We start from the raw sequence: 25995 nt of genomic DNA, 5'->3' as shown, positions 1-25995 counted from the left end.
GAACTCTTCCCAAGGCCAAGAACTGATGACAAAATATTCAGTCCCGTGCTAAGGTGCAGGACACCCCTGGGTGACTGCATTTCTGCCAGAGGCCACGAGAGCAAATGAATGGGAACACTGTGCTCTAAGCAGAGTGCTCAGAGAGCCCAGGGCTGGGAAGAAAGAGATTTGGGTTTCATTTTTGTTTCCTTACTTGAAAAATGGGAACACGGTGAGTACTCAACAGAAAATGAATATAAAAGTATATTTAAAAAGCTATGAAAGCTATGCAAGTTAACATAGTGATTGCTGGTAGCTAGAGCAACACCAGGAGAGGCCTATTATTTAACCCCTCTCAATAAGACGCCAGCTCTTTTCTGCATATAACTTGTTACTTTTTCAAAGCGCTGTAGCCCACTTCCCCATCCTGAAGCCAGCTGTGAAGTGGTTCTATTTTATTTTTCTCTGGGGATTTGGGAGCCTTGGTAGGGCCCTCATTGCCTGCCTGGATAGGAGGTAGATGACAGTAAAAAACAGGTGGGCAGGCCCATTTGGACATGTGTGCGGCTTTGGAGCACTAGATACACAGCCTATGTGCTTGTGCCTAAAATGAGACCCTGCCAAATTCCATGGCAGAGATCTGTGATGGATGCTTGCGGAGCCCAGCTGAAAGGCACTGGGGCAGAGTATTCTTCAGTAGCGACATGTGTGCCTGCGCTCATTTTCAGGAAGCAAGGAGTACAAGTGAGACAGGACACACAAACAGCTTATTACATACCCGTGTTTCCTTCTGCATCTGGTTTATCTAGAGGATACTCAGGCATGCACTCTAAGAAGAGCTCAAAGATGGCTGCTGCATTCTCTTTGCCATATTGTCCCAAAATGTGCAGTGGCGACTGGCCTCTGATGAAACAAGATGAAAAGTTAGGTATATACCTGCCACAGCCATCATCCACAAAAGAAATGGAATATTCTGAACTCTGTGATGCTGGATAAATCAAAAGATACATAATAGGTCATAGAAGTTTTTCTAAGAAGTGTTTTTTAAAAAGAAAAATTCCAGCCTACCAAAAGCTGGTCAAGTGCCCTCGTTATACAGTGTGCACCTGGGGCTCATGTGAGGCTCCAGGGACTGCCAGCTCTGAGGGGCGGGCCAAGTGACGCGGAGCACTGGCCTCTCTGCTCTGGACCACACACGCTCACCTTAGGTTAAAGGCTTCGGCGTCCACGGTGCACTCTGTCAGGAGAACCCGGATGTTGTTGAGCCGACCGTGCATGACAGCGAGATGAAGAGCTAGAGAATAAATCGTCTTACTGTGCAAGCCCAGAAGCACATGCAGAAAACCTTGGCTGCTCCTCACCCTCACAAACCTTGCTCTAAAAGAGACTCAGCCAGAGCAGCTGCTGTCCCCTCAAGAATGAGTCATAAATGCAACCTTATAAAACTTTCTGCTTCCGCAGTTATCCAAAGATGAGTTTAATGGTTTCACAAGAAGCCACTTTTGGCTTCTAGGGTCACCATTCAGATTGAGAGACCGCCCAGGGCCTGGTCAGTGGCATGTTGGAGGCCTGGGTCAGAGCCTTCCCTGTCAATGCCCTGCTTTGATGAAAGCCAACCCCCTGAGGAGGAGCACACCCAAGGGTGCGGTGTACCTCCACCCCGAGCATGCAAGAAGTGCTGAAGGCACTCAGCCCTGGACAAAGGAGAATGACTGGGAATTACCGTTATTTCCGTTCTCATCCACAGCAGCAAAGTCCACTCCATTCTCCAAGAGGACCGAGCAGATGGTGGGTAAGTCCTGCTGGGCAGCGAGATGGAGGGCGGTCTGCCGGTGCTTGGTTAATTCATTCACTTTGGCTCCTGCAAGAAGCTGTTGAAGTTGATTACATGAGCAGCCTCTTTACCACAACCAACCAAGGACCTACTTAAGGGGGCCAAGCCTGCCTGTCTTCTGACATCCACAAAGTCTGCTCACTAGCAAGGCTTGGAGCATAAAGGCCTCACACACACTCCTGGCAAAAGCCAGCAAAACCTGTCCCAAGGGCAAACCGACAATTATCAAAACTTTAAAAAGCCATTCCTGAGGACACAGAAATTCTACCTCTAAGACTTCAGTATATACACTCACACAAGACTGTAGTAATGTTCACTGCACTATTAAGGAAGTCCACTGCTTGTAAAAGTAAAACCAGATTGCAAAAAATTTAGTTATGAAAATTATAATATATACAAACAAAAGAATAGGTAGCTATTAAGATGATAAAAATGTATGGTTTTACATGGAAAGGCAAATCAGGAGACAGCATTCATCTGGAGAGAGACAGAGAAATGTACATACATTCACACACAAACATACAAACTTTGAAGGTGTCTGAAAGCATACACAGTGAACTCAGAGGAGAGTTGAGGGCGAAAGGAAGATACTTCCTGCTTTATATCCTTATGTGCTTTAAGTGTTTCAGAATAAGCATGTACTATTTTTATATTTTTTAAAAGACAGAAAACACAAAAAATATAAAATCAAAGACAGGAAGGATCTTTAAATACAGTAATATTTATTCACTTAGTATTTGAAATTCATTCATCACCCACTTTCTGACAAAGTTTCAGACAGTTGCTGTTAACAGAAAAGAACATGTAGTTTGCAGTTAGAGCCCTGTCTGCCTCCCGCCAGGGCTGAGGCCCCCTCTGGTCCTGTCTGCGGGAGCAGGCACTCTGCCTCGGGGAAACTTGAGGCCCTGCTTAGCTGCTCTGCTTCTGAACCTGACTTCCAAGTCCCAGCCTCCCCAGCCTCCCCAGCCCTCTGGGCACCCAGTCACTCATGAGTCCAGACAGGACAAGGCAAAGAGGGGTATTCATGGTCACAGGTGCTAGGGGTCAGAGCTATCCCCAAGGTTGCTTAACTGGGGGAGGGGAAGAGGTTTGGGTAAAGGCGTTATTTCAATGCAAACAGGTTCTAACATTAAGCTGTACCAGTTCATAGAGGAAAGACTGCACGGTGGTGTTGGAAGAATCCTCAAACCTCCCTAAGCTCTCGGTGTCACAGGCAGGCTGATGAACACGTGCCCTGATCCCACTGTGAGACCCACCTCTGCCTCCGTGGCTGCCAGCCCAACACCCAGTCTACCCTGGCATCCGTCCAGTCCACCTCCTCAGTCACCCCCCAGTCCACTTCCCACTGCCGCTGCCTCCCCCAGGCCTCTTCACTGGTGGCCCTGCCCCCACGCCCTTGCATCCCACCCCCAAGACAAATGCTTTCTCAGCTCTAACACACTGCAAGTCATCAAGGTTTTCTTAAAAAGTATTTTTCAAAAACAAAAATGGCAGGGCACCAAATGCTGGTCAAGTGCCTCGGTCAGTTCTGAGCATGCACCTGGGGCTGATGGGGAAGCACCAGCAACTGCCAGCTCTTAGGGTCCAGCCAGGTGACGTGGAGACCTGGTCTTGGCTCTGGACCACACTCTCAGCTCAAACACTTGTAACAATAAAGGCTGCTCAGTTCTTGATTTGGAATACGACACTCCACAATCCGGTCTCTGTCTGCTCCTCCAACCGCATCTCCTACTCTCGACCCAAATTTCAATGGAACTCTTCTACTTAAACACATCTCTGCAGATCTCTGCTCAGACTCTTCTCCTACCTGGGTGGCATTATACTGTACTGGAAAAGGCAGACTTTGGAGTCAGACAGAAAAGGCTAAAATCCCAGCCACACTACTGATTAGCTATTAATCTTGGGGAGAAAAATTCTGAGCTTAAATTTTCTCCTTTGTAAAATGTAAAAAATTTCCTATACCTCTCAGGGTGGTTTTACAAATTAAGAGGCAGTAAACTCCTTGACATCAGTTCGAGCAATGATTATTTTGGGTCCGACTCCAAAAAGCAAAGGCAACAAAAGCAAAAATAAAGGAGCAGCACCACAAAAAAGCTTCAGAACAGCAAAGGATCAACAAAATGAAAAAGCAACCTACTGAATGGGAAAAAACATTTGCAAACCATGTACCTGATAAGGGTCAATGTCCAAAATATGTAAAGAACTCATAACTGAGAGCAAAAAAATAAAAAATAATTAAAAAATTGGATTAAAAACTGGGCAGAAGATCTGAACAGACCTTTTCCCAAAGAGGACATACAGATGGTCAACAGATACATGGAAAGAGCTCAACATCATCACCATCGGGAAATTTCAAATCAAAACTGTAATAAGGTATCATCTCACACCTATCGGGATGGCTGTTTTCAAAAAGACAAGGAACGACAGCACTGCCGAGTGCGTGAAAAGGGAGCCCGTGTGCACTGCCGGTGGGAATGCAGACTGGAGCAGCCACCGTGGAAAACAGCATGGAGGGTCCTCAGAAAATTAAAAAGTAGAACTACCATATGATCCAGCAATTCCACTTCTGGGTATTTATCTAAAGAAAACAAACACACTAATTTAAAAAAATAAATGCACCCCTATGTTCACTGCACCATTATTTATAATAACCAAGATATGGAAACAACCGAAGTGTCCATTAATGGAGGAATTCGTGAAGAAGACATGGTGTGTATGTGTATATTCAGTGTGCTTATATACAGTGTGTAGACACACACTGTGCATACACACACACAATGGAATTCTATTCAGCCATTAAAACAGAATGAAATCTTGCCACTTGTGAGAACATGAATGAAAACTGAGTGGAACGGCTTATTCCCAAATTCGCACTGGCCTTTCACAGTAACTAGAAAAACACCTGTGATGAGAGATTGTGCACACAGCCTACCACATGGCTTTGTCTACATGTTCCATGCAATAATGTTTCAGTGACACTTACCAAATTGCGAACGATAATCTCTGAGCCTGCTTGGACAGCAAGGTGCAAAGGGGTCAACTTGGAAGCATCCTGGACTCTGGAATTCACATTAGCCTGGACACTGATCAGGAACAGGACACTTTCAATATCAGAGTTCTGTACTGCCACGTGAAGAAAATTCCGGCCCTTGTTGTCCACCTGAAGCAGGAAGCAGGAACCAAAACATCAGTGGTTTCCCCACGCAAGGCCGCCCCCGGGAGCACCTGCAAGCTGCACTGGCTGCTGGTGAGGTCACAGTGCAGTCCCTCCCTCGGTTCCAGGAAGCCATCCAGCCACCAAACAGACCCATTCTACATATTTGTGCACATGGCCATGTGTGCAGGGTCACATCCTCGTGGTCAGGGAAAGGACCCAGGCTGTGCTGGCTGCCTCCTGCAGCGGGAGCTAGGCTTGGAAAGCCGAGAAAGAGACAACCTGAAGTACAGGGAAAGGAAGGCACCCCAACATTGGGACAATTGAGTAAAGGCAAAGGTGGAGGTTAGTCTCGGAGTCTCCTGCTTTGGCTAAAACAGGCACCCAGCGCCCTGACTGGTGTGACTCAGTGGGTTGGGAATTGTTCCACAAACCAAAAGGCTGCTGGTTTGATTTTTGACTAAGGGCACAAGCCTGGGTTGTGGGAGGCAACCAACTGATGTTTGTCTCGCACATCGATGTTTCTCTCTCCCCTTCCCCTCTCTCTAAAAGTAAATAAAATCTTTAAAAGAAAAAAGCACCCAACACCAAGTATCCTAACATGACAGCTACAATGCCAGTCTAACCCCAAGCAGTCAAACAAATCTTCAGAAACTTTCAGAAAGTTTCCTCTTGCTAGAACTACAGGATATTAGTACATATTGGGGGAGGCAGCCAACAGAGTATCTCAGACTTTGCTTCACTGATATAAAGCAGACAATAGCTCACTCAAACCAAACTACAGAGAATATTGCGGTGGTAAGAGCTGTCCTATCAGCATGAGAGCTCAGTGAGAAGTGAGGGAGATGCCAACACGCTTCACACACACCACATTTGCTCACACACCCATTTTTACACGTGTCATAGCAATGCATCTGCAAAGGACTTTGATCACCAGTACCAGTTTCATACTAAACTGAGAGGAAATGTGAGACGACTGTCCATTCATGGACATTTTACACATCTGTGCAATGGTGAGGTTGACGCCTACATAATTCGGTCACACACAAATGCTGAAGAAACGCAATATGCAAGAGTCTGAAACATCAAGCAATAGTCCCACTATGTTAGATTTCATTTTGCCCAGGTCCCAAGTTCCACTTACCTTCACAAATGGTATTCAAAATTCTGGTGGTACCCTGAAGTGCTAAGTGGAGGTTCTAGGGTCGGTACGACTGACTTAATAAACCCATCCCAACTCCCGCCTCAGATCAGTTGCTACGGTCATTTCCCACCCAATCCGTTGTTTTAGGTCAACAGTTCAACATCCAGAAAGAACAGGACAATTGAGCCTGCTAAGCTGAATGACAACAACTTAATTCTTTTAAAATACTCAGAAAGTTGCCCCATTATCACACCAAAAGCTCAAGTTCAAGTTCAATCTTTTAAAGAGATTCATCACTCAGGCAATTAAACAACCAAGCAAAAAGCAAAGAACGTCCTCAGCCGTACATGTGACAGAATTCCTAGTTCTAGGTCCAGCCACCTCCAGCTTCTTCTGTACGTTACATCATGAGGTGGCTGACATACAGAGCAGAACAGTCCAATCTCATCTAGTACTGACAGGACATATAAATGGCCAAATCTTAAGAAAGGGGAGTGTAATTCAAAACACACGTCTTTAAGAGATCTATATAATTGGAGACATATGTTTAGTCTCCACATAACAGGTTCTGCCATGCTTGGAGAAGGCTGTATGTCGGTCCCTTACCTGCTCTGCAGCCCCAGACTCCCGTTTTAGGATGGCCTCGGCTGCCTTGTTGTTCTTGTAAGTCATGGCACAGGCAAACGGGGTCAGCCCTTGTCTGTCTCGTACATTCAAGTGGATGTCAGGGTGAGAAATCAACAACTGAATGATGACACTATGTTGGTTGCTAATGGCTACATGGACAGGTGTTCTTCCTTCTGCATCCTATGGGGGGACAAGGCACAGATTTCAATGTCCAAACAAAAGATAAAATTCAAGGAAAATATAAATGGGTATATAAGTTTTAAATCAAATTTGGTTCTGAGAATCAGCACTACCACCCTGTGTTTGAGATCAGCTTTTAAAGGGGCCAAACAGATGACTGAAAGCCACTCCCCATCACCCCCTGCCCCAGTGACCCACGGGCTCAGACGTGTTTGTTTAGAAGATCTGCATTGCAGTCCACCTCACCTCTGAGCCATAACCCTCCTTATCTGGCCACAGAGCAGCGTACATACATCTTCTAGGCTAGAACACTGCAAAGCATCAAGGAACATAACTCACGGATGCTCAACTGAGCTACTGGAACATTTTCCTAAACACTGTACAGATGTTCCTCAACTTATAAGGAGCTACAATTCCAACAAACCTATCATAAGTGGAAAAATCTTTTAAGTGAAAAATGCATTTAATATACCCAACCTAAAGAACACCACAGCTTAGCCTAACCTACCTTAACAGTGCTCAGAACACTTAGATTAGCTTCCAACTGGGCAAAAAAAAAGTAACACTATCTCATGTAATTTACTACATTATGCATATCACTTTCATACCATCACAAAGTTGAAAAACCCTAGGTCCTAAGTTGGGGACTGTGTGTATGCTAGCTTGGGACTAGAACAAACTCTCAATGGAAATCTGCAACTAACTGGGATAGGCCACAAAGAAAAGTGGATTCAACAAATGTTCCAAAAAACAAAACAAAACAAACAAAAAACCCCACAAATGTTTCTCACACTGTAGAAAGACTGAGGCATAAAGAACAAAAGTCTTCACATGAAATCACTAAAATTAGCAGGCAGGCTGTATGACACATGAGACAGTCACTTCATCTGCCTGTAGCTCAGCCTCATTCGTGGTAAAGTAAAGGCCGAGGACCGGAGAATGTGCAAGGTCTCTTTGCCACAAGATGAAATTTTCCCTAATTCTAGAGTTACCCTGACTCTCCCTTGAAAAGAGAAACTCTCCATACCTGTGCATTTACATTGGCACCAAACTCCAGAAGACATTGTACTGTCTCTTCCAGTCCCCAGGAGGCTGCCAAATGCAAGGGGGTCTGACCGTCTCTGGCCTCTTCCTCTCCTTCTCCATTAGCACCGGGTCGTCTGGGACTGTTCACATCGCAGCCACTGAAGAGAAGGGGGAAATGAAAGGGTGGCTTTGAGGGCCAAGCTCCCTCCTAGCCCAAAGGTGTGCAGATAAACATACAGCCGCAGCCTCATCCAATCCAACAAAAAAGCTGCCGCCACCAGGGATTGTTGTCCTTGGTGCTTGGCCTCAAATGCTAGTGTCTGGTCCCGCTCCCCAGATTCTTCTGCATTTGGTGTTAGGGACAACCTGGACGTCAGAACCCTCCCCAGGAGATCTGCGTGCATTTCAAGTTTGTGAACCACAGCTCTACAGGCTTCCCGAGTAACCCTGCCTCCCACACAGCCCATCCTCTGAGAGGCCATGGAGCCTGTCACGGCTCATGAATCTTGGTGGGGTCCTGCAGAGGCCATGTGGTCTCCTCCCCCACAGCACCCTGCCTTCACTGTGTAAACCCGTCTGATTTGACTACAGGAGCCTATACAGATCCCAAAGCAGGAAGCTGACTTAGCTTTTAGATTCTTTGATCTAGGCACATAAGCCCCTCTCTTCACAAGTGAGTCAAGTCTCTTGGCTGACTTGACAGAACAGTGACCCTCTGACAGCCTTAATTAGGACAGTTAAGTGAAGGCTGCAAACTGTAGCACTACAGTTTGCAATAAGCTGAATAAATAAGATTTGAAAAGATACTTAGGCTTCTCAGACCTGCGAATAAGAAAGCAGGCGATGGACTCATTGTTTTCATCAATGGCTCTATGCAGGAGTGTCTGAAGACATCCGCTAGGTCCTGGTCCCCAGCTTGTGGCATCACAGCCATGTCTGACCTGCAGAAAAACATGCTGCTCACAAACCTGCCTACCACGGCCAACACTTTTATTACCATCTCTGCGCTCTATGCACATCACTGAGAGAGTCATTTTTCAGGCAAAAGACAGTTGATAATTAACTGGTACTTATGTTAATCTGTATCATTCATAAGTTTTAAAAACACTGATTAAAGTCTGCTCTGTGCAAGTGTGCACTAGCACTTGAAATAAGGTGTGTTTGGGAAATATAAGAGATGTGTTTAATTAATGCCCTCTAGACTTGTGTTCTAGAAGGAACAGAAAACACACACAAGTGTGTGCATACGGATACTCATAAGCCCCCAGTAACACATACCTGTAATTATCAGGTAAAATCAATAACTGGGTAAACCCCCAGGTGCAAAATGCCTTACTGTCACATTTCAGGCCCTTCAAAAGCTAAATAAGCTCTGCTTTGAGATTTGGGAATGTGTCACTCTGGTGACAGCCAGGGTAGCCCACATCAACTATCCCACCTCAGGAGAAGACTCCCGAGGAAATGCCTCAGCTCTCTTGCTTCTTGGTAGTTTTTTTGTTTTTTGTTTTTAATTTTTTTATTTATTGATTGGACAGAGAGCGGGGAAGGGGGAGAGGGAGAGAAGTATTAATTTGTTGTTGCACTTATTTATGCATTCATTGGCTGCTCCTTGTGTGTGCCCTGACCTGGGATTGAACCCCCTCAATCTTGGTGAATCGGGACGAAGCTCTAACCAACTGAGCTACCTGGCCAGTGCTTCTTGGTAGCTTTCTTGACAGACAGAACCTAAAGAAAGGACGGGGGCCAAGACTACTGAACTGCAAGTTTCTTTAACATGACTTTCTACTGCTCGTCCTTGACTTGGTTTGTTTACTTGGCCGATCTCTTGCTCCTTGTGGTTGCTATGGAGGTACCCAATCCACCACTGACACAAAATGTCCCCATGTGTAAACAGAGGTCAAGTTGAGTTTTTCTCACCAGAGTGGATGCAATGTCCTCCAGATTATTTGCCAGTGCGAGCCACAGCGGAGGGTTCCCCTTCTCATCAGGTACAGACATGTCAGCTCCTCGGGTGCATATGGCATCCACCACAAGCGGAAGCTGGTTTCTGATGGCCAGCTGAAGGGCTGTCTCCCCGTCCTGAGTCCTGCGAGGACGTGCACACCAAAACCAACATTTGTAGCTAAAGCCAACTGACAAACGGTGCCCCATGGGGCATTCCAGAGGCCTGAATCCAGTGTGTCCCTTAAACATAATTCACTGGCATTCATTAATATTCTTTCAGAAAAATATAACCTGTCACCAGCACCTGTCCCAGACCTTTTAAAAATATACCCATACATACCATCCTATGTCACAGAAAAAGTAACTGACCAACATCTCAGGGTATTGAAATCTTAAAGGCATATAGTTGCTTTTAACAGCATCTTAATAAAATGCTACCCCAACTATCCATTTGACAAAAACACTTCATTCACCCACTCAGTCGTCATTCAAGATCACTTGACGTTGGAGATAAAATTAAATTCCTTTGAAAACACGAAACAATAAAAGTTTAACTTTGACTATTTCCCCCCCTCAAGCCTTTTTGATAGCTCATTTGTTGGAATGTTATTATAACTGGAATTCTTACTCAAACAACTGATCTTAGATTGTCCTTTTTAATGAGATTGTGCAATACCATGCACTGGTTTTGAAAGTTTCAAACACGAGCAAAGTACAGTTCTCATTCTTCATCCCACGAGTGTGTGATTATATTCAGTGGTAGCACTGCATTTCTACTTTTTAGTCACTGTTCCCTTCCTTTATTTAACAAGGACAAAAATATGTTCTCCAAGCAAGGCTATGCCTTCGTACCATTTCACGTAAACGTGACCTGGTGTTGTGGATGTTTGAGCCTACCTGACATTTATATCCGCCTGGTGCTCCAGGAGAAACAGTGCGCTCTTGCTATCCTGCCGCTGCATGGCCATGTGCAGCAACGTCTGCCCGTCCGACATGGTGTCGTTGATGCATGCCCCGGAGCCCAGCAGCTGGGCTGCAATCGTGTGCATGCCTGGGAAATAAACGAGCCCTGATTAGTGCATGCCCAGCTCTTCCCACTTGTTCAGCATCTTACTACAGCAAACACTTCCCCTCTACTTCTCAAAGCCAGCAGTTTTCCACTGGATATTTCAGGCTTAACCCAAACAGAAAGGTTATTTTATAGTCAAATGATTAGCTCCAAGCCCTCCACACCTCCCTCCATCCCTCTCTCCACCTCGCCCCCTTCTGGCATACATCTGCAGATATCAGCAGCCTCTGGCACCACCTTACCTGTCCATAATGCCAGGCCCAGCACAGTCTGGTCTCGGGAATCCTTGAGGCTGAAGTCCGGAATAATTTGCAAGTTGTTGGTGGCATGAAGAGCATTAGCTAAATTTTTTAAAGGAAAAGAAAACTTGATTTCACCACCCCATGGATCATGTTTAAAGTATCCTAGAGAGCCCTGTCTGGATAGCACAGTTGGTTAAAGCACCCCTATATGCCAGGGTTGCAGGTTCGATCCCCAGTTAGGGCAAAGACAGGAATCAACTGATAAATGTATAATTAAGTGGAGCAACAAACCAATGTTTCTCTCTCGCCCTTTCTCTCTCTCTAAAATAAATCAAATAAAAAATTAAAGTATCCAAGAGAATATAAGAGCTCAGTTTCAAACTGACTAGCTGAAATACAAACTGATAAATCTTCTTGTGGAAGCCCAGAAATCTAGTGTTTTGGAGCAAAGCTAATGGGGTAAATAAAATTTTTAAAGCTTAAAATATTGAATCTTCATAAAAGGAAATCAGACTCCACCGTGGAAACACACGTTAATTATCTGATTGTGGAAAAGAGGATCAAATAATGCCCTGGTGATGTTTTCCTAATACATAATCCCTACATTTTACAATTCTTGTGGGGACCCAGAAAAAGGCACACTCTACCTAAAAGCCCACTTTCCTTCCATAGCAGAGCTAAAAAGTGCTGGCCTTTACCAGGATGCAGGTGAGAGTAAAACAAATTTCAGGATAGGAGAGAACCACGGAGGCTGACTCTGTGAGGGAAGCAGGCCTCCCCCATTGCAGGGGCCTCCCTTGGCCCCTCTTTATGGCTCCAATCTCATGGTGCACCTGCCAGGGTGGCTAAGGTGAGAGGACTGATGGCTCATGGAAGACCCACCACAGCAGAGTTCTCAAAACACAGAGCTTATGCCAAAGCAAAGCTTTGCTGGACCCACACGGACGTGCCTGGGAAAATACCCCCAAGTTAAGAGGGAAGCAGTAAAAGGTTCTAACACCTTAACCCAGTGGGTAAAATGGGCAGGCCCCACCCTGAAAGTGTACTGTAGTTGGGAGCCAGAATATACGCTTATCTAGTTTGACTTGAAAAACTCACCAACGAAAGAAACTTCAACTCTAATTAACTATTCCAAACCACTGTTCAGATGTCAATGTCATAGGCAGTAATTCCCAACTACCCACCTTTTTGCTCCAGGATGACAGAGACCACGTCTGGATGATTATAGGCAATCGCCATGTGCAGTGGCGTCTGCAGAGAGACGCTGCCCACTGCGCTGGTCAGGGATGCAGCCTCCTTTGGCAAAGGCAGAGCCTCCTCCGTCTGCAGGTTTGGGTTGGCGCCTTGCTGCAGGAGCTCCGCAGTGAGGTTGGCCAGGCCGTGCCGACAGGCTGTGTGCAACGGAGTCTCTCCCTGAACAGAGACAAATGACCCAGATCAAAGTACTTTCAGGCTGGGAGTTCCCTTCACAGCCTAAGTGCTGAAACTCAGCTCTCCAGTGCCAGACAGAGCACTGGGCTGGTCCTGTCACCAGACGACCTCCATGACTTCTGTGCCACTCCTCCTGGTCTCCTCCCTCATTTCTCCCATGTCTTCCCAAGCACCCTCCAAACGTCCTGGTTCCTCACCATTTGCATTTCCAATGACCTTCTTAACCAACCTTCACTTTGTTTTTGTAATTATAGAAATAATAAATGACTGTTATTAAAGAACAACAGAGGACTTCCAAGTCTCACTAAAATAAACACTGGACAATGGAAGAGCCTCACATCACAGTCCCAGAGACAATCAGTGTCTTCCCTGTGGCCTCACTCCTCCTGAACCGCACCCCCCGGCACACCCACACCCTGCTTCTCGGACCTACTCTTATGAACCTCGTTGTAAACTCTGACCAAGACCACCTCCCCTGACTTTTTAAAATTAAAATGCTTTAAGTTGGTGTTATAGGTATTTGATTCAATATTCACAAGCTTTAAGAATATTCCGTGAAAAGAAGTGTCCTCTCACTCCTTGCCCCCACCACCCAATTATCCTCCCCTACAGAAACCACTATTACCAGTTTCATGTTTCTCTCCAGTGACAGAATATTCACAGAAATACACACACACACACACACGTACATGTGTGTATGTATGTATGTATAGTTTAGGACATGATATATCACAAAGGCTTAGGAAATGGATGCCAAATGAATCAATCAACCAGTATTTGAGGATAAAAGCATCTGTTTCACTCTGGGTTTTTAATCATGTATATCTATTACTCTGACAAAGATTGGCAAAGAGAGTCCATTCCATTTTTCCCTACATTGCTGCCACGGCCACTTCTCCCTCCGGCTACCCTGTCACACTTACCCACTTGTTTCTGTGGTTGACATGGGCGCCACTGGTTGCCAGGAACAGAGCTGCTGCCTCATTTCCTGCTTCAGCTGCCCGCTGTAGTAAGCAATTTCCTAGGAGAAAATGGGCGTGTTCATTCTTCCATTTGCATAAAAAGCAGGCCCAGTTCCACACGGCACTCACCCTCCCCTTCCCCACCACCTTTCACCACCAACAAGCCCACGCATGAAGAAGGTCCCACTGAAGCCCACACAGGCACTCTCCGTAGGTGGTCAGAGAGGCTAGGATGAGCCCGGGTGGAGCAAGGTTTGGTCTGGAAGCCAGGAGACATCCACTCTTCCCTGGGTCTGCACTAGCCCCAGGGCTCAGTCAGAATGCGGTTTCTCAACAGCAGTGCTTGGGGACATCTTGGGACAAAGAACTCCTTGCTGTGAGGAGTTGGTTGTACACACCACACAATATTTAGCAGCATCCCACTCCCAACCTGCGGTAACAATCAAAAGGGATTACAGGTGATGCCACATGTCCCTGGGGGTGGGGGACTGGATAAGCTGTCCATGCCTGAGAAACTCTGTGTTAAATGTCTGTTTGAAGACATTGTGAGCTCAAGTTCTACCAGAATGTCCCTTAAATACTTCAGTTTTACTCCTAGAGCCTTATATGTTTATTCTTGGATTAGGAATACTATTTTTAACATTATCACTCTTTTCTAAATAAAAAAATTTTTTTCTTCTTTCTGTCTTGAAATAGTTTAGCCCAAACCAATGTTTCCCCCACTATCCAAAAGTACTCATTTCCTATAAAATCTTTTATAAGCTGAAATGGCATAAAGTGAAAAACAATTACCATTAATTTACAAGGAAAAAATTTTTAAATTACTGAACCCCCAAAGTAATCTACCAAATCATACCAAATGACACATAAAACCTGAACTAAAACCCTAACATGCAGTAACAGCAGTGTCATGCTTGCTGCATGGGGTGCGTGCTGCCTTGCTGCAAACAGATGCTGAACGCTATTTTTGCTTCATGCCCTTTTTGTAAAAGTGAAAATCCTCTTTATATTTCTTTCTGTTAACAAAAACAGGCACTAATGCAGGTCTTTTGTAAAAGCAAAGCAGCATAAGGCAAGCTTTTGAAAAGCAGTTACCCATACCTCCCTATAGAACAAAGATAACCTGTGACTACTAAAACATGATTACAATGTGAAAAACAGTGGTCTGAGGCTATTACATATGTAATAAAAAACGGAATAAGGAAAAAAATAATAATTCTGAATGTGTATTAAAACAAAGCATATAGCCCTGGCCAGGTGGCTCAGTTAGGGGAGGTGAAGCATCATTCACACACCAAAAGGATGCGGTTTGATTCCTGGTCTGGGAGCATGTGGGAGGCAACCAATGGATGCTTCTCTCTCCCCCTTCCCTTCCTCTCTTTCTAAAAATCAATTAAAAAAAAAAATCCTTCATATTTTAAAAATACAAGTATATAAAAATAAAGTCAGTATAAAAGTAAAACTGACAGAACTAGCAAGAAAAATTAAGAAACCCATCATCACAGTGAAAATTTTTAACACACCTCCCAGAACTTGGCAGACAGAGCCATCTAACAGTAAGTGAATGAGCAAGATTCGAACAGCACAATGAACAGGCCTGAGTTAACGGACACAAACGGAGGATGCTGCACTCTACAATAAAGAACGCACATGCTTTTCAAATGCATGCCAAACTTTTATAAAAGTGAATCTATAGAGTCTAACAGTCAATCCTAAATATCAAAGAACCAATCTTACAGGTCATATTCTTATAAGTATGATTAAATTAGACATCAGTAAAATCATGACAACAAACAAAATATATTTATAAATTAAAATCCATTTGGAGACTTCCAGTCAGGATGGTGGTGTAGGCAGACAGGGCTCCCCCTGTCTACACACAGCCACATCAAAATTACAACTAAAATATAGAACAACCATCACTCAGAACAGCCAGAAATTGAGCTGAATGGAAATCTGACACCTGCAGAATTAAATCGCATCCATCCAGCCTGGTAGGAGGGGCGCAGACACAGAACGGGTTGGTCTCACACCATGTGTGGTGGATAAAAATTCGGGGGGAATATCTCAGGAGTGAGGAGTCCCAGCCTCACACCAGGCCCCCAGCCCAGGGTTCCAGTGCCAGGAAGATGAGTTCCCACAACTTCTGGCTGCAAAAACCAGCAGGGACTGAGTCAGTGGAAGAAACTACTGGAGCCCCAAGCAGTTCCTCCAGAAGAACCCATTAACAGACTCACCTCTGAGCTCTAGCACCAGGGTAGCAGCTTGAAAGGCACCAGTTGTACACAGGGAGAAATTGAAGTGTTTGCAACAAGGTAAGCAGAGGCCATTGTCCCTTTTTGTAAACCCTCCTGCCACAGAGGCACAGAGCCGACAACCTGGTGCCATATCTGAGACTCCATCAACCTGGCTGACACTGGTTGACCCACCTTAGAGATCCCTGGAGACTCCTCTCCACCCAACTTATGGGCCCACCCAAGCTTCTTTTCCATATGAATGGCTGGTTTTGGCTCCTGCTTCGCAAGTTCCTAAATCCTCTCAAACAAGCAATATCTGGCCTCAATGAGCCCCAAGGCCTGGCCCTAGCAGCAGCCAGCCTAGATTCACCGCTTGGCTTCACCTGGGAATCTCCCAGCCCAGCATAAGCAGCAGCCAACTCTGATTACTTTATAGCTCAGGTAGGTTGGTCCTGGGCAAAACACAGGCTGGGGCTGAAGTTGGCCTGCACCACCCGGGAAACCCCAGGGCCAGCGCACCCAGTGGACAGCTACAGACCATGTCAGAGTTCCACCACCTTGTCCCTGCACAGCTGATCCTCCATGGAGGGTGGAGGTTGGTGCTCAGCAGTCACAGCCAGTCCTTGCAGCTGACTGGCCTGGGTAAATCCCTCCCTTTGATCTGCCAACTGCAACCAAGGCTCAGCTACAAGGGGAGGGTATATACTCAGCCCACAAGAAGGGTGCACCTCAAGTACCCAGCTTGGGTGATAGGGAGGCTGTGCCACTGGACCCTACAGGACACCTACTACATTAGGCCACACTACCAAGACTCAGAGTCAAGCAGCTCTCCCTAATACATAGAAACAAACACAAGGAGGCTACCCAAACAAGGAGACAAAGAGACACAGTCCAAATGAAAGAACAGATCAAAGTTCCAGAAAAAAAAACTAAACGAAATGGAGATAAGCAATCTATCAGATGTAGAGTTCAAAACACTGGTTATAAGGATGCTCAAGGAACATAGTGAGGGCCTCAGCAGCATAAAAAAGATCCAGTCAGAAACGAAGGATACACTAATTTAAATAAAGAACAATTTACAGGGAAATAACATTAGAGTGGATGAAGCCAAGCATAAAATCAATGATATGGAACATAAGGAAGCAAAAAACAAGCAGGCAGGACAACAAGAAAAAAGAATCCAAAAAAATGGGGACAACTTCAAGAAGTTCAACACTTGCATTATGGGGGTGCCAGAAAGAGAACAGAAAGAGCAAGAAATTGGAAATCTGTTTGCCCAACAAGATGGATGCAAAGAAGCCCACTCCAATACATATCATAATTAAAATGCCAAAGGTTAAAGATAAAGAGAAAATCTTAAAAGCAGCAAGAGAAGTTAGTTACTCACAGGGGAGTTACCAGAAGATGTCAGCTGATTTCTCAAAAGAAACTTTGTAGGAAAGAAGGGATTGGCAAATCATACTCAAAGTCATGAAAAGCAGGGACTTACAGCCAAGATTGCTCTACTCAGCAAAGCTATCATTTAGAATTGAAGGGCAGATAAAGAGCTTCCCAGACAAGAAAAAAACTAAAGGAGTTCACCATCACCAAACCATTATTATATAAAATGTTAAAGGAACTTATTTAATAAAAAGATCAAAACCATGAACAATAAAATGGCAAAAAATACAATCAACAATTGGATCTAAGAAACATACTAAGCAAACAAGAACAGAGACAGAATCATAGATATAGAGAGGATTTTGATCATTGCCAGATGGGAGGGGGGTGTGGGGGAATGGTGAAGAGGTGAGGGGATTAAGAAGTACAAACAGGTAGTTACAGAACAGTCATGGGGATGTAAAGTACAGGATAGGAAATGGAGTAAAGAACTTACACACATGACCCATTGACATGAACAATGGTGGGGGATTTTCTGAGGGAGTGGGGGGTGCTGCATGGAGGGGGGTAAAGAGGGAAAAATCAGGACAACTGTAACAGTGTAAGCTATAAAATATAACTTTTAAAAAAAGCAACTTAGTAAAATTTCATTTCCAGAAGGTCTTTAGTCTAAAAGAGTTTGTCTATACTACCTGTTCTACAGCTTTCTATCAATGCATTTAGCTTCTATGTCATCTACAGGGATGATTTCATCTGACCTTCATTTAAAGTTAATTATTAACTTCTTTTAGAGTAAGGGTTGCTTAATATCCATCCTTTTCTTTGTTTTTTGGCCAATTTCCCTCATCAGTGGCACTTACCCATACTTTATACAGAATCCCTCTCCTTAAATTTTCCCATGTTTTATATAGTCAGATTGAGAAAATATTCACATTAAAAGAGTGATTCTCAAAGTGTGGCCTATAGACTCCTGGGGGTTCCTGACTAAGAATCTTTCAGTGTGTCCATGAGGTCAAACTTTTTTTTTTCTTCAACCAAGAAGAGATTATTTATTATATACCTTCAGCCTTAAATGAGAACAGAACCAGTCCAGAATATTACAGGTCAAGGGCAAAGGACAAAAAGGGACTTGTTAAGAGCAAGGTGGGTCTCTGAAAAGGTAGGCAATCAGATGGCAACATATGTTCTAGATCCATTGAGAAGTTCTAGACAGCAGGCATGCAGTCCAACAACTTGTACCAGTGTCCCTGCCTCTGGCTTCCCTTATTTCTGCTCCTGTGGCTTCCACAGGTGTGTAAGCAGGCAGTTTACTCGGACCTCTGCCTCAGTTTTCCTCTTTTGCGCTTCGGCATGCGCATTCACTTCTTCCTCCACTTGGCTCTCATGGCGTGGCGGTTTCTAAGAAGATGGCACTAAGGCCAAGAGAGCTCAAACTATTTTCATAATAACAATACTCAATGTTATTTACTTTTGCCCAGTGTGCTGACTTCACACTGATGGTGCAGAAGCACTGGTGGACAAAGTGGGGAGCCTTGACGTGAATCAAGATAGGGGCCCCAAAATGTAGTTGTAGTCACTGGAATCTTCGCCAGCATGCACCCCGTCAAACAAAGCCACTTTCACTCGAGGCTGTCCTTTACAAAGCAATAAAAATTACTAGCTTTATTAAATCTGAACACTGAGTACACATCTTCAAAACTCTGTGTGACAAAATAAGAAACATGCATAAAGCCACCCTTGCTGTGTAACAAGTACAACAGCCGTCTCAGGGGAGAGCACCAGGTGAGCTGCAATCGGAACTAGCAGCTTTTTTTGTGGGGCAGCATTTTACTGACTGACAAACGACGGTATTCAAACATGAGTATCTGGCACACGTTTTCTTGAAAATGAACAAAGTGAACAATTTGTACTGAATGGTAAAATTTGACCTCGCAAGCGAAAAGTGAAATTTTAGAAAACTTTTATTGACAACTGTGTTTGACAGCTTCTCAATACGGAAAGACTTCTGATGAGATCGGTGGTGATATTAATAAACATGACTCTAAAGTAAAATGAACATTTGAAAGGTCTGCATAACAGTAAACCAATATTTTCCAAATAACTAAGGTATGTTACAAAATCATGCACAGAGAAAAAAATCCATTCACACCACAAATGGGCCATGATTTTAATACAACAAAATATAAAAAGTTCATTGATATTGTTTTAGATTCCACACTGCAACTAACCTTAAAAAAAAATATTACTTGATGAAATTGCTTGCTGCAGTATCAAAGAAATATTTCCACAATTATCTGAAAAGACTCTTAAAATACGCCTCTATTTTCCAGCTACGTAACTGTGTGAGGGTGTATTTTCTTCATATACTGTACTTTAACCAAAACAACATTATCTCAAAAGTTGAATACAGATGCAGATACAAGAAACAGTCACTCTACCAACAAAATTTTATTTTGAAAGTTATTCTTCATAAAAAAGTTAACATATAATGGTTTGCTCTTATTATTTTTAAAAAACACATGTGTTCAGTGTTCTGATCAGATTATTACACTTACCAATCAACAGCATGGGTACAAAACAAAATCTACATTAAAACCCTTTGCCGGAATGCTTTACACTTTCCACAGAACAGAAACTAAAGTAACCTGTTATACCAGCTATTTTCAACTTTCACTTCATGGCACACATAAACCAATTACTAAAATTCCGCGGCATGCCAAAAAATATAGGTAGGTACAGGTATAATTTTGATTCATTCACACCAGGTGGCCACTTTTGTGTTGGCTGTTGTCATTTTTTTTAATTTGACAATCTAAGGGAAAGAGGTCAGTGCCCCTGGTGAAATAGCCAGGTAGTGCATATTTTAAAAATTCTTGCAGCACACCAGTTAAAGTCACTGTTACATATTACGATTAGTCATAAATACAGTCCTCAAGTTTTGTGCCCATTCACCTGACTATTGTCTGAAACAGGTCTTCTTTGTAGCAGGTAGGCCCTGCCGCCCCTGTGCATGGCTGAGTCACAAATCTGTGGTAACCTGTAGCTTCCCTGCCCTTCTCTGGCTCTCCTCTCCTGCTAAGCTTTGTTTCCAGCAGCAACTGAAACCTCTGCCACTGCCACAACCACCTGCGTTTCGTGGTTTGGCAGAGTATTGGCCTCCACCACCAGAGGGGCCGGAGCTTTTGCTTCCAAAGTTTCCTCCGTTCATGGATCCAAAATTTGAAGATGGATTGTTTTAACTGCCAAAATCACTGCAGCTTCCTCCACCTCCAAAACTGCTTTCATTACTATTATTACCAAATCCATGACAGCCATCCCCACTGCCACCATATCCACCACCACCACAGCTACCATCAAATCCACCTTGACCGCTGAAGTTTCCTCCATGAGTAAAGTTGTCACTCCCTCCGAGACCACCTCTATGACCACCCTCGAAGTTTCCAGAACCACTCCTACCTCTTTGGAGGGATGAAGCACTAGCCATCTCTTGCTTAGATAGGGCTTCCCTTCCTTCACAGTTGTGGACGTTTACAGTATGGTATTTTTCTGAATGACAATCCTGTCTACAGTCGTGGTCATCAAAGGTTACAAACGCGAAGCTTCTCCTTTTGCCACTGCCTCAGTCAGTCATGATTTCAGTCTCTTCAGTTTCCCCATACTGTTCAAAATAATCTCTCATGGGATGCTCTTCAGTGTCTTCTTTAATAACACCGACAAAAATCTTTTTCACAGTGAAGTAGGCACCAGGTCTCTGAGAATCTTCTCTTGAGACAGCCCTCTCAGGTTCCACGCTCTCCCACCACCTCGTGAGCCCTGCATTCCCGGCTGCACCCGCCGCCTCCACTGTGGCCTACGCGACAAACCCAAAGCCTCTGAAGCGTGTGGTGTATGGACCTCTCAGCACTGCAGCCTGTGAGCGTTCCCCGCTCCTCAGACTCTCCTGGTTGTTTCAAAGCTCCAACTGCTGATAAAGAACTTGTGCAGCTGTTCCAGCTTTTTGGGGGACTCGGAGTTAGACCTGACGACTGCAGGAGGGGGACTTTAACAACGCTTCCTTGGCTTTGTCCACAGGCAGAGGGGTGGCCTGTTATTATTAATACATCTTTAATAATGTTTTCAGTTTTAATTTCTAATACAATATCACTGAAAATATAACCCACCAAAACAAAAGCTCTTTGGAATATAATTTCTGTTTTTAAATCCTCACCCAAGGACATTATTCCAGATTTCAGAGAGAGAGAGGAAGGGAGCAAAAGAAACATCCATGAGAGAGAGAAGCATCGACTGGCTGCCTCCCATATGTGCCTGGATCAGGGATTGAACCCACAACCTAGGTATGTGCCCTGTCTGGGAATCGAACCCACAACTTTTCAGTCACAGGACAACACTCCAACCAACTGAGCCCCACTGGCCAGGGTGGAGTATAATTTTTAAGAGGATAAAGGAGTTCTGAGTCAAAATATGTGAAACTCACTGCACTAAATAACTGGAAGTGTTTCAGCTTAACAGACATAACTCACAAAGTCTGGCTATATTTTTTGAATCACAAGATTAAAATAAAAATAACTTGGACTTTCACTCTAGTTAAAATTAAGTACAAAATACTTCTCATAATAATATGTCGTTCAGTTCCTAAATTCTGGGTAAAACACTGACACATGGTCCGCTTTCACAGACCCGCGTTTTACCTGTTACCACGTCAGGGGCGTTGGTGTTGCTGCCACGCTGAATGAGTCTGGCTGCAAAGCTGTTCTCATCAAACGAAGTCCCATTGACCACAGGGAGGTCTTCGAAGGGGTTTACCGACTGGTCGGATGACACAGTGATGTACTGCACTGCAAGCCACAGAGCTGTGCTGCCCTCCTGGTCTTTCAGTTCTAAGTCTAATCTGAAATAAGGAGGCAATGTGAATAGCAAACACTTTCTCAGACACTCTACTGACAGCCTCATTCTTTCTCTTTATACTTTTTAAATGATCGTTTTTTTAAGTTTACTTTTACTTATTAAAATCTGTAACACTAAAAGACATTTAAAAATTATTTTTCACTCACAATCCCACCCTCACAACTGCTTTTTCATTTCTCCAGGTCTCCCTACGTACTGTTTACACTGCAGCAACTGATTGAACACGTATTCATTCCTGGCCATGATGGACAAGTGTAAGGGGGTCCTGCGGGATGAAGAAGAGGCAGCAGTCAGAACAGGCCCAGCTACTCAGAGTGGGAGACTAGACTCCCGGGCAGAATCAACATCCACAATGAAGTCCACGTTTCTGCAACAGTGTCTTCTCTACCCTGGGAAAGAGTTTTCCAAAACAATGACCAAGTATCAAAGAATGAAAATGGGTTTGCTTATATGTTACCATTTATTCAGTAGCCAAAAGGATAAGAATCAATAAAAGGAAGAGATATAAATTCTCTCCAATTAAATGCTGACCCTTACCGAGTGAGTATTTAATTGGATGTTTGTAAAACAGTAGTGTCTACCATAGGTATGCATGTTTTCTACCTGTCCTCCACAATTCTGAAAAGAAATTTTTTCTTCCCGTAATTCTCTGTTATACTCAAACACATTCAGACTGGCAATAGGTAGGAACTGATTAAAGTGGCAGTTAACTATGCTTCATTGTTTTATTCAGCCCTCACGTGACAGGGACCCCAGGCTGCCATCTATCCCAGAGCCACAATTGCCAGTTTACTGCAGTTGGGGGAAAAAATGAAGAATCAACAGAAAAAAAAAAAAAAGAATGCAATTATTTTGGGGTAATAAAATAACTATCACATGATATTGACAGTTCATGGAGATCCACCTTATTTAAGTATTTTGCCCATCACATAAATCTGTTTTCCTATTCTGACTTCACCAAACTCTTTTTATTTTTTGGAAGGGGTTTCAAAGGTATAAAATACAGAGCTGCTATGGTGAAAAGAGAGTCCAACATGTTGGTGGTTCAGGTGGCCTCACTCCCCCTCACGGACTCCCACACTGCTGTCCCAAAGACAGGCTGCCCTTTCTTAGATTCTAAGCCACAAGGACTCCTCAAATGAGTATCCCTGGGAAGGGGCAGAAATACACGACTGCTACTGTCAAATACACAAAGGACTACGCTGTGCAAGACATGGCAAGCTGTGCAGGTGGAGTCGTCTGCAGTGGGAGCGTTTACAAGAAGGTAGAACTGGGCTGCATTCAGAGAATTTCCCAACAATGAGACCTCACAGAAATAACACAGGCTGCCTTGAGATGGTGTGCTCCGCTTCTTCAATTTATCCAAACGACTCTAAGAAGGTTCTGTTGGTGGAGCTGAACTAGATGACCACTCTGCAGATGACAGGAATTGCTTAAAAAATGCAAGGACCTCAGTTACTCAGGATGGGAATGGTTTTCCCAAATGCCTCTGGCCATAGTCCTGTCACTCATTTGCGTAACAAATCAATGTTTGTGACTTCAATAAAAATCAGATTAAATAATGCCAAACTAAAAATCATGAAGTCCCCGTCTGCCAGTTACATGACACCACAAAATAACGCTCCAGGAACGGTGCTAAGTCTGTTTGCTGCCCAACTTACCTGCCCTTGCTGTCCTGCATGTTAGGGTTGGCGCCGGCCTGCAGGAGGGCCTCTGCGATCTGTGCCATTGCAGACATCACATCTGCTGAGTGCTTCCTGGGACTGTACAATGCCACCAGGTGCAATGGTGTCTCCTGGGCACCCAAGGTGGCAGCACTGACTCGGGCCCCATTCTTAATGAGGAAAGTGGAAGCGAAGACATCTCCTGGAAAAGAAGTAACAGAACAAATGGTCACGTATGACAATACCCAGGACAAGCTATTCTGGCTAATGTTGCCTCAAACAGGCACAAGTCAGTAACTACAGACAAAGAGAACAAGTGGGTGTACCTGAAGCGGAACTTCTTGCGACACCTATAGATGGGAGTTCAGCATTGAGATCTCGGAATTACATACTTGAATTCAAAAGGCCTCATTCAGTTTCTGATTTACCTGTTATCTGTCCTGCCCCTCACCTCAGTATAACTTCACTATTCAAGTATACCAGGCTCCTGTCCTTCAAAAGCCTCTCCTGATCACCAGCTCTCACAAAGGGTTCCAGGATTTCTCATCAACAGAATGTACCTCCCTCTCATTCCCTCGCCGCAGTCTAACCCTGAGCCCCACCTGCCTGCAGCCTGCTGCGCTTGCCTACAGGTTCCTCTTCCAAGGAAGACACGTCTGATTTGTTCATTATGATTACACAGATGCTTTGCATTTTCTCAGTCTCATTAGATGCAAACATAACAGTCTTAACACCAAGTTTACAACTGAATATCTGAACTAAGGATCTGTACATGTTACCAGTCACGTAAAAAGGTCACATGGTAAATTAACTGAATGTAAAAAACAAAACTTCTAACTCTTAAAACTTCTTCTAGCAGAAGAGGCTAACCAGGCCTATCAAATGCCAAATTGAAACTGAATTACTTACATAAAATCCAGTAATTTCAACAGCTCAGACTACCACTTCTGCCTGTTTAGTGGTCTGTATGAGGGAAAAGAACTACCTTGACATCTTGACAAAAGGCCAAGAAGTAAGTTTACATAAAGATACTAAAGATATACAACTCTGAGAATACTGTATCATACACCAGCAAAGAAAAGCTGACTGTAGATCAGTTCTGTGAATACACAGTTAAATTCAGAACCAAGCTATCTGACAAGTGGCAATTTAGTATTATAAATATTTGTGGAAAACCAGTTAAAAGTATCTTGTGAAGGTAACCTGGAAGATGACAGGGATAAAGCAATTAAGTTTATTGTAAAATTACTTAAAGTTCAATCTTCCTTAGATTTAGTTCCATTTATAATTTTAAATATGCATAAATCACTCTACATAAAATTAATATTTCTTAAGAAAATAAGGCAAAAATAACAATGCATCATAAGATAATAAAGTATTAACAGAGAAATCATCCAGTTATAAATGCACAATGCATGCTCTGAGGCCTTCCAGCTGGGTGGAAGCAACTGTTTCCTTCAGTGGCCTCCAGGGAGCCCAATCCACTCACAGCTGGTAAGTCTTTCAAACTGCACTCACCCTCCCCTAGACAGCCTACACGTCTAACTTTGGGGGGAGGGGGTGCCAGAGTACATCTCTAAGTCACCTCAAGAGCTCATCTGGGATTGAGAGGTACTTGCTGTAGATTTTGTCCCCATTTCACCAAGGTTTACACAGAGTTAACGTCTCGTAAATCACATCCTTCTTTAGCTGGGAGATCCCCAACATGCAGAACCACCTTCCAGGTTGACCTGCTGGTCCCATGATCGTTGACTGCACTTCCTAAATCTGCTGGAGGTCCTGGGATGAATGGCAGGTTGTTAAAGGTGCTCTGGAACCTACTCAGTACATCAGTTATAAGTAATGGTGTTCTTTCCAGAGCTGATCTGTTTTGTCTTTGCAGCAGGACACTTTCATCTGTTGCTAATCCTGTTCATGTTGTAGACACACTCCTCTGAGTCACAATTTCCAGATCATGGTTTTCTCTTCAAGTCCCTAGGGAAAGGTTTTCTTTTATATCTTGCAATATCGTCTTATCTTCTTCAACTATACTTATGCAGTCTGAACATCTACAATGAGGCTTTGGATCTAAGGAGTGTCACAGTCCCAAGTCTGTTATCTATACCTGTGCTCATTTTCATTGAATATATGGGTTTCATCTAGTCTTCAGTGAACATGGAATTTTAAAATCACCTGGTTTTTAACACTCCCCACGTGCTTTGTACTCTCATCCGAGGG

At 44.0% G+C, this 25995-nt stretch overlaps 1 protein-coding gene across 2 annotated transcripts in view; it reads right to left on the bottom strand.

Annotated features, from left to right (window-relative positions):
- Positions 1–25995, bottom strand: part of ANKFY1 (ankyrin repeat and FYVE domain containing 1) — a 74736-nt gene that overhangs the window by 4617 nt on the left and 44124 nt on the right. For both annotated transcript variants that reach the window (XM_090291021.1, XM_090291022.1), the window contains 15 exons: positions 23776–23980; positions 22311–22379; positions 21898–22097; positions 13554–13651; positions 12384–12612; positions 11200–11298; positions 10786–10939; positions 9862–10030; positions 8767–8885; positions 7946–8102; positions 6718–6918; positions 4797–4973; positions 1703–1850; positions 1183–1273; positions 758–882 (listed from right to left, as the gene is read on the bottom strand). In XM_090291021.1, coding sequence (XP_090147147.1) covers positions 758–882; positions 1183–1273; positions 1703–1850; positions 4797–4973; positions 6718–6918; positions 7946–8102; positions 8767–8885; positions 9862–10030; positions 10786–10939; positions 11200–11298; positions 12384–12612; positions 13554–13651; positions 21898–22097; positions 22311–22379; positions 23776–23980 — 2241 coding nt within the window. The remainder of the gene's footprint in view (positions 1–757; positions 883–1182; positions 1274–1702; positions 1851–4796; positions 4974–6717; positions 6919–7945; positions 8103–8766; positions 8886–9861; positions 10031–10785; positions 10940–11199; positions 11299–12383; positions 12613–13553; positions 13652–21897; positions 22098–22310; positions 22380–23775; positions 23981–25995) is intronic.

The sequence above is a fragment of the Furipterus horrens genome, unplaced genomic scaffold (assembly GCF_987537825.1).
Source record: "Furipterus horrens unplaced genomic scaffold, mFurHor1.1.pri manual_scaffold_11, whole genome shotgun sequence".
Lineage (NCBI taxonomy): Eukaryota > Metazoa > Chordata > Mammalia > Chiroptera > Furipteridae > Furipterus > Furipterus horrens.
Note: the sequence above shows the minus strand (reverse complement) of the source record. Positions and strands in the feature narration are given on the sequence as shown.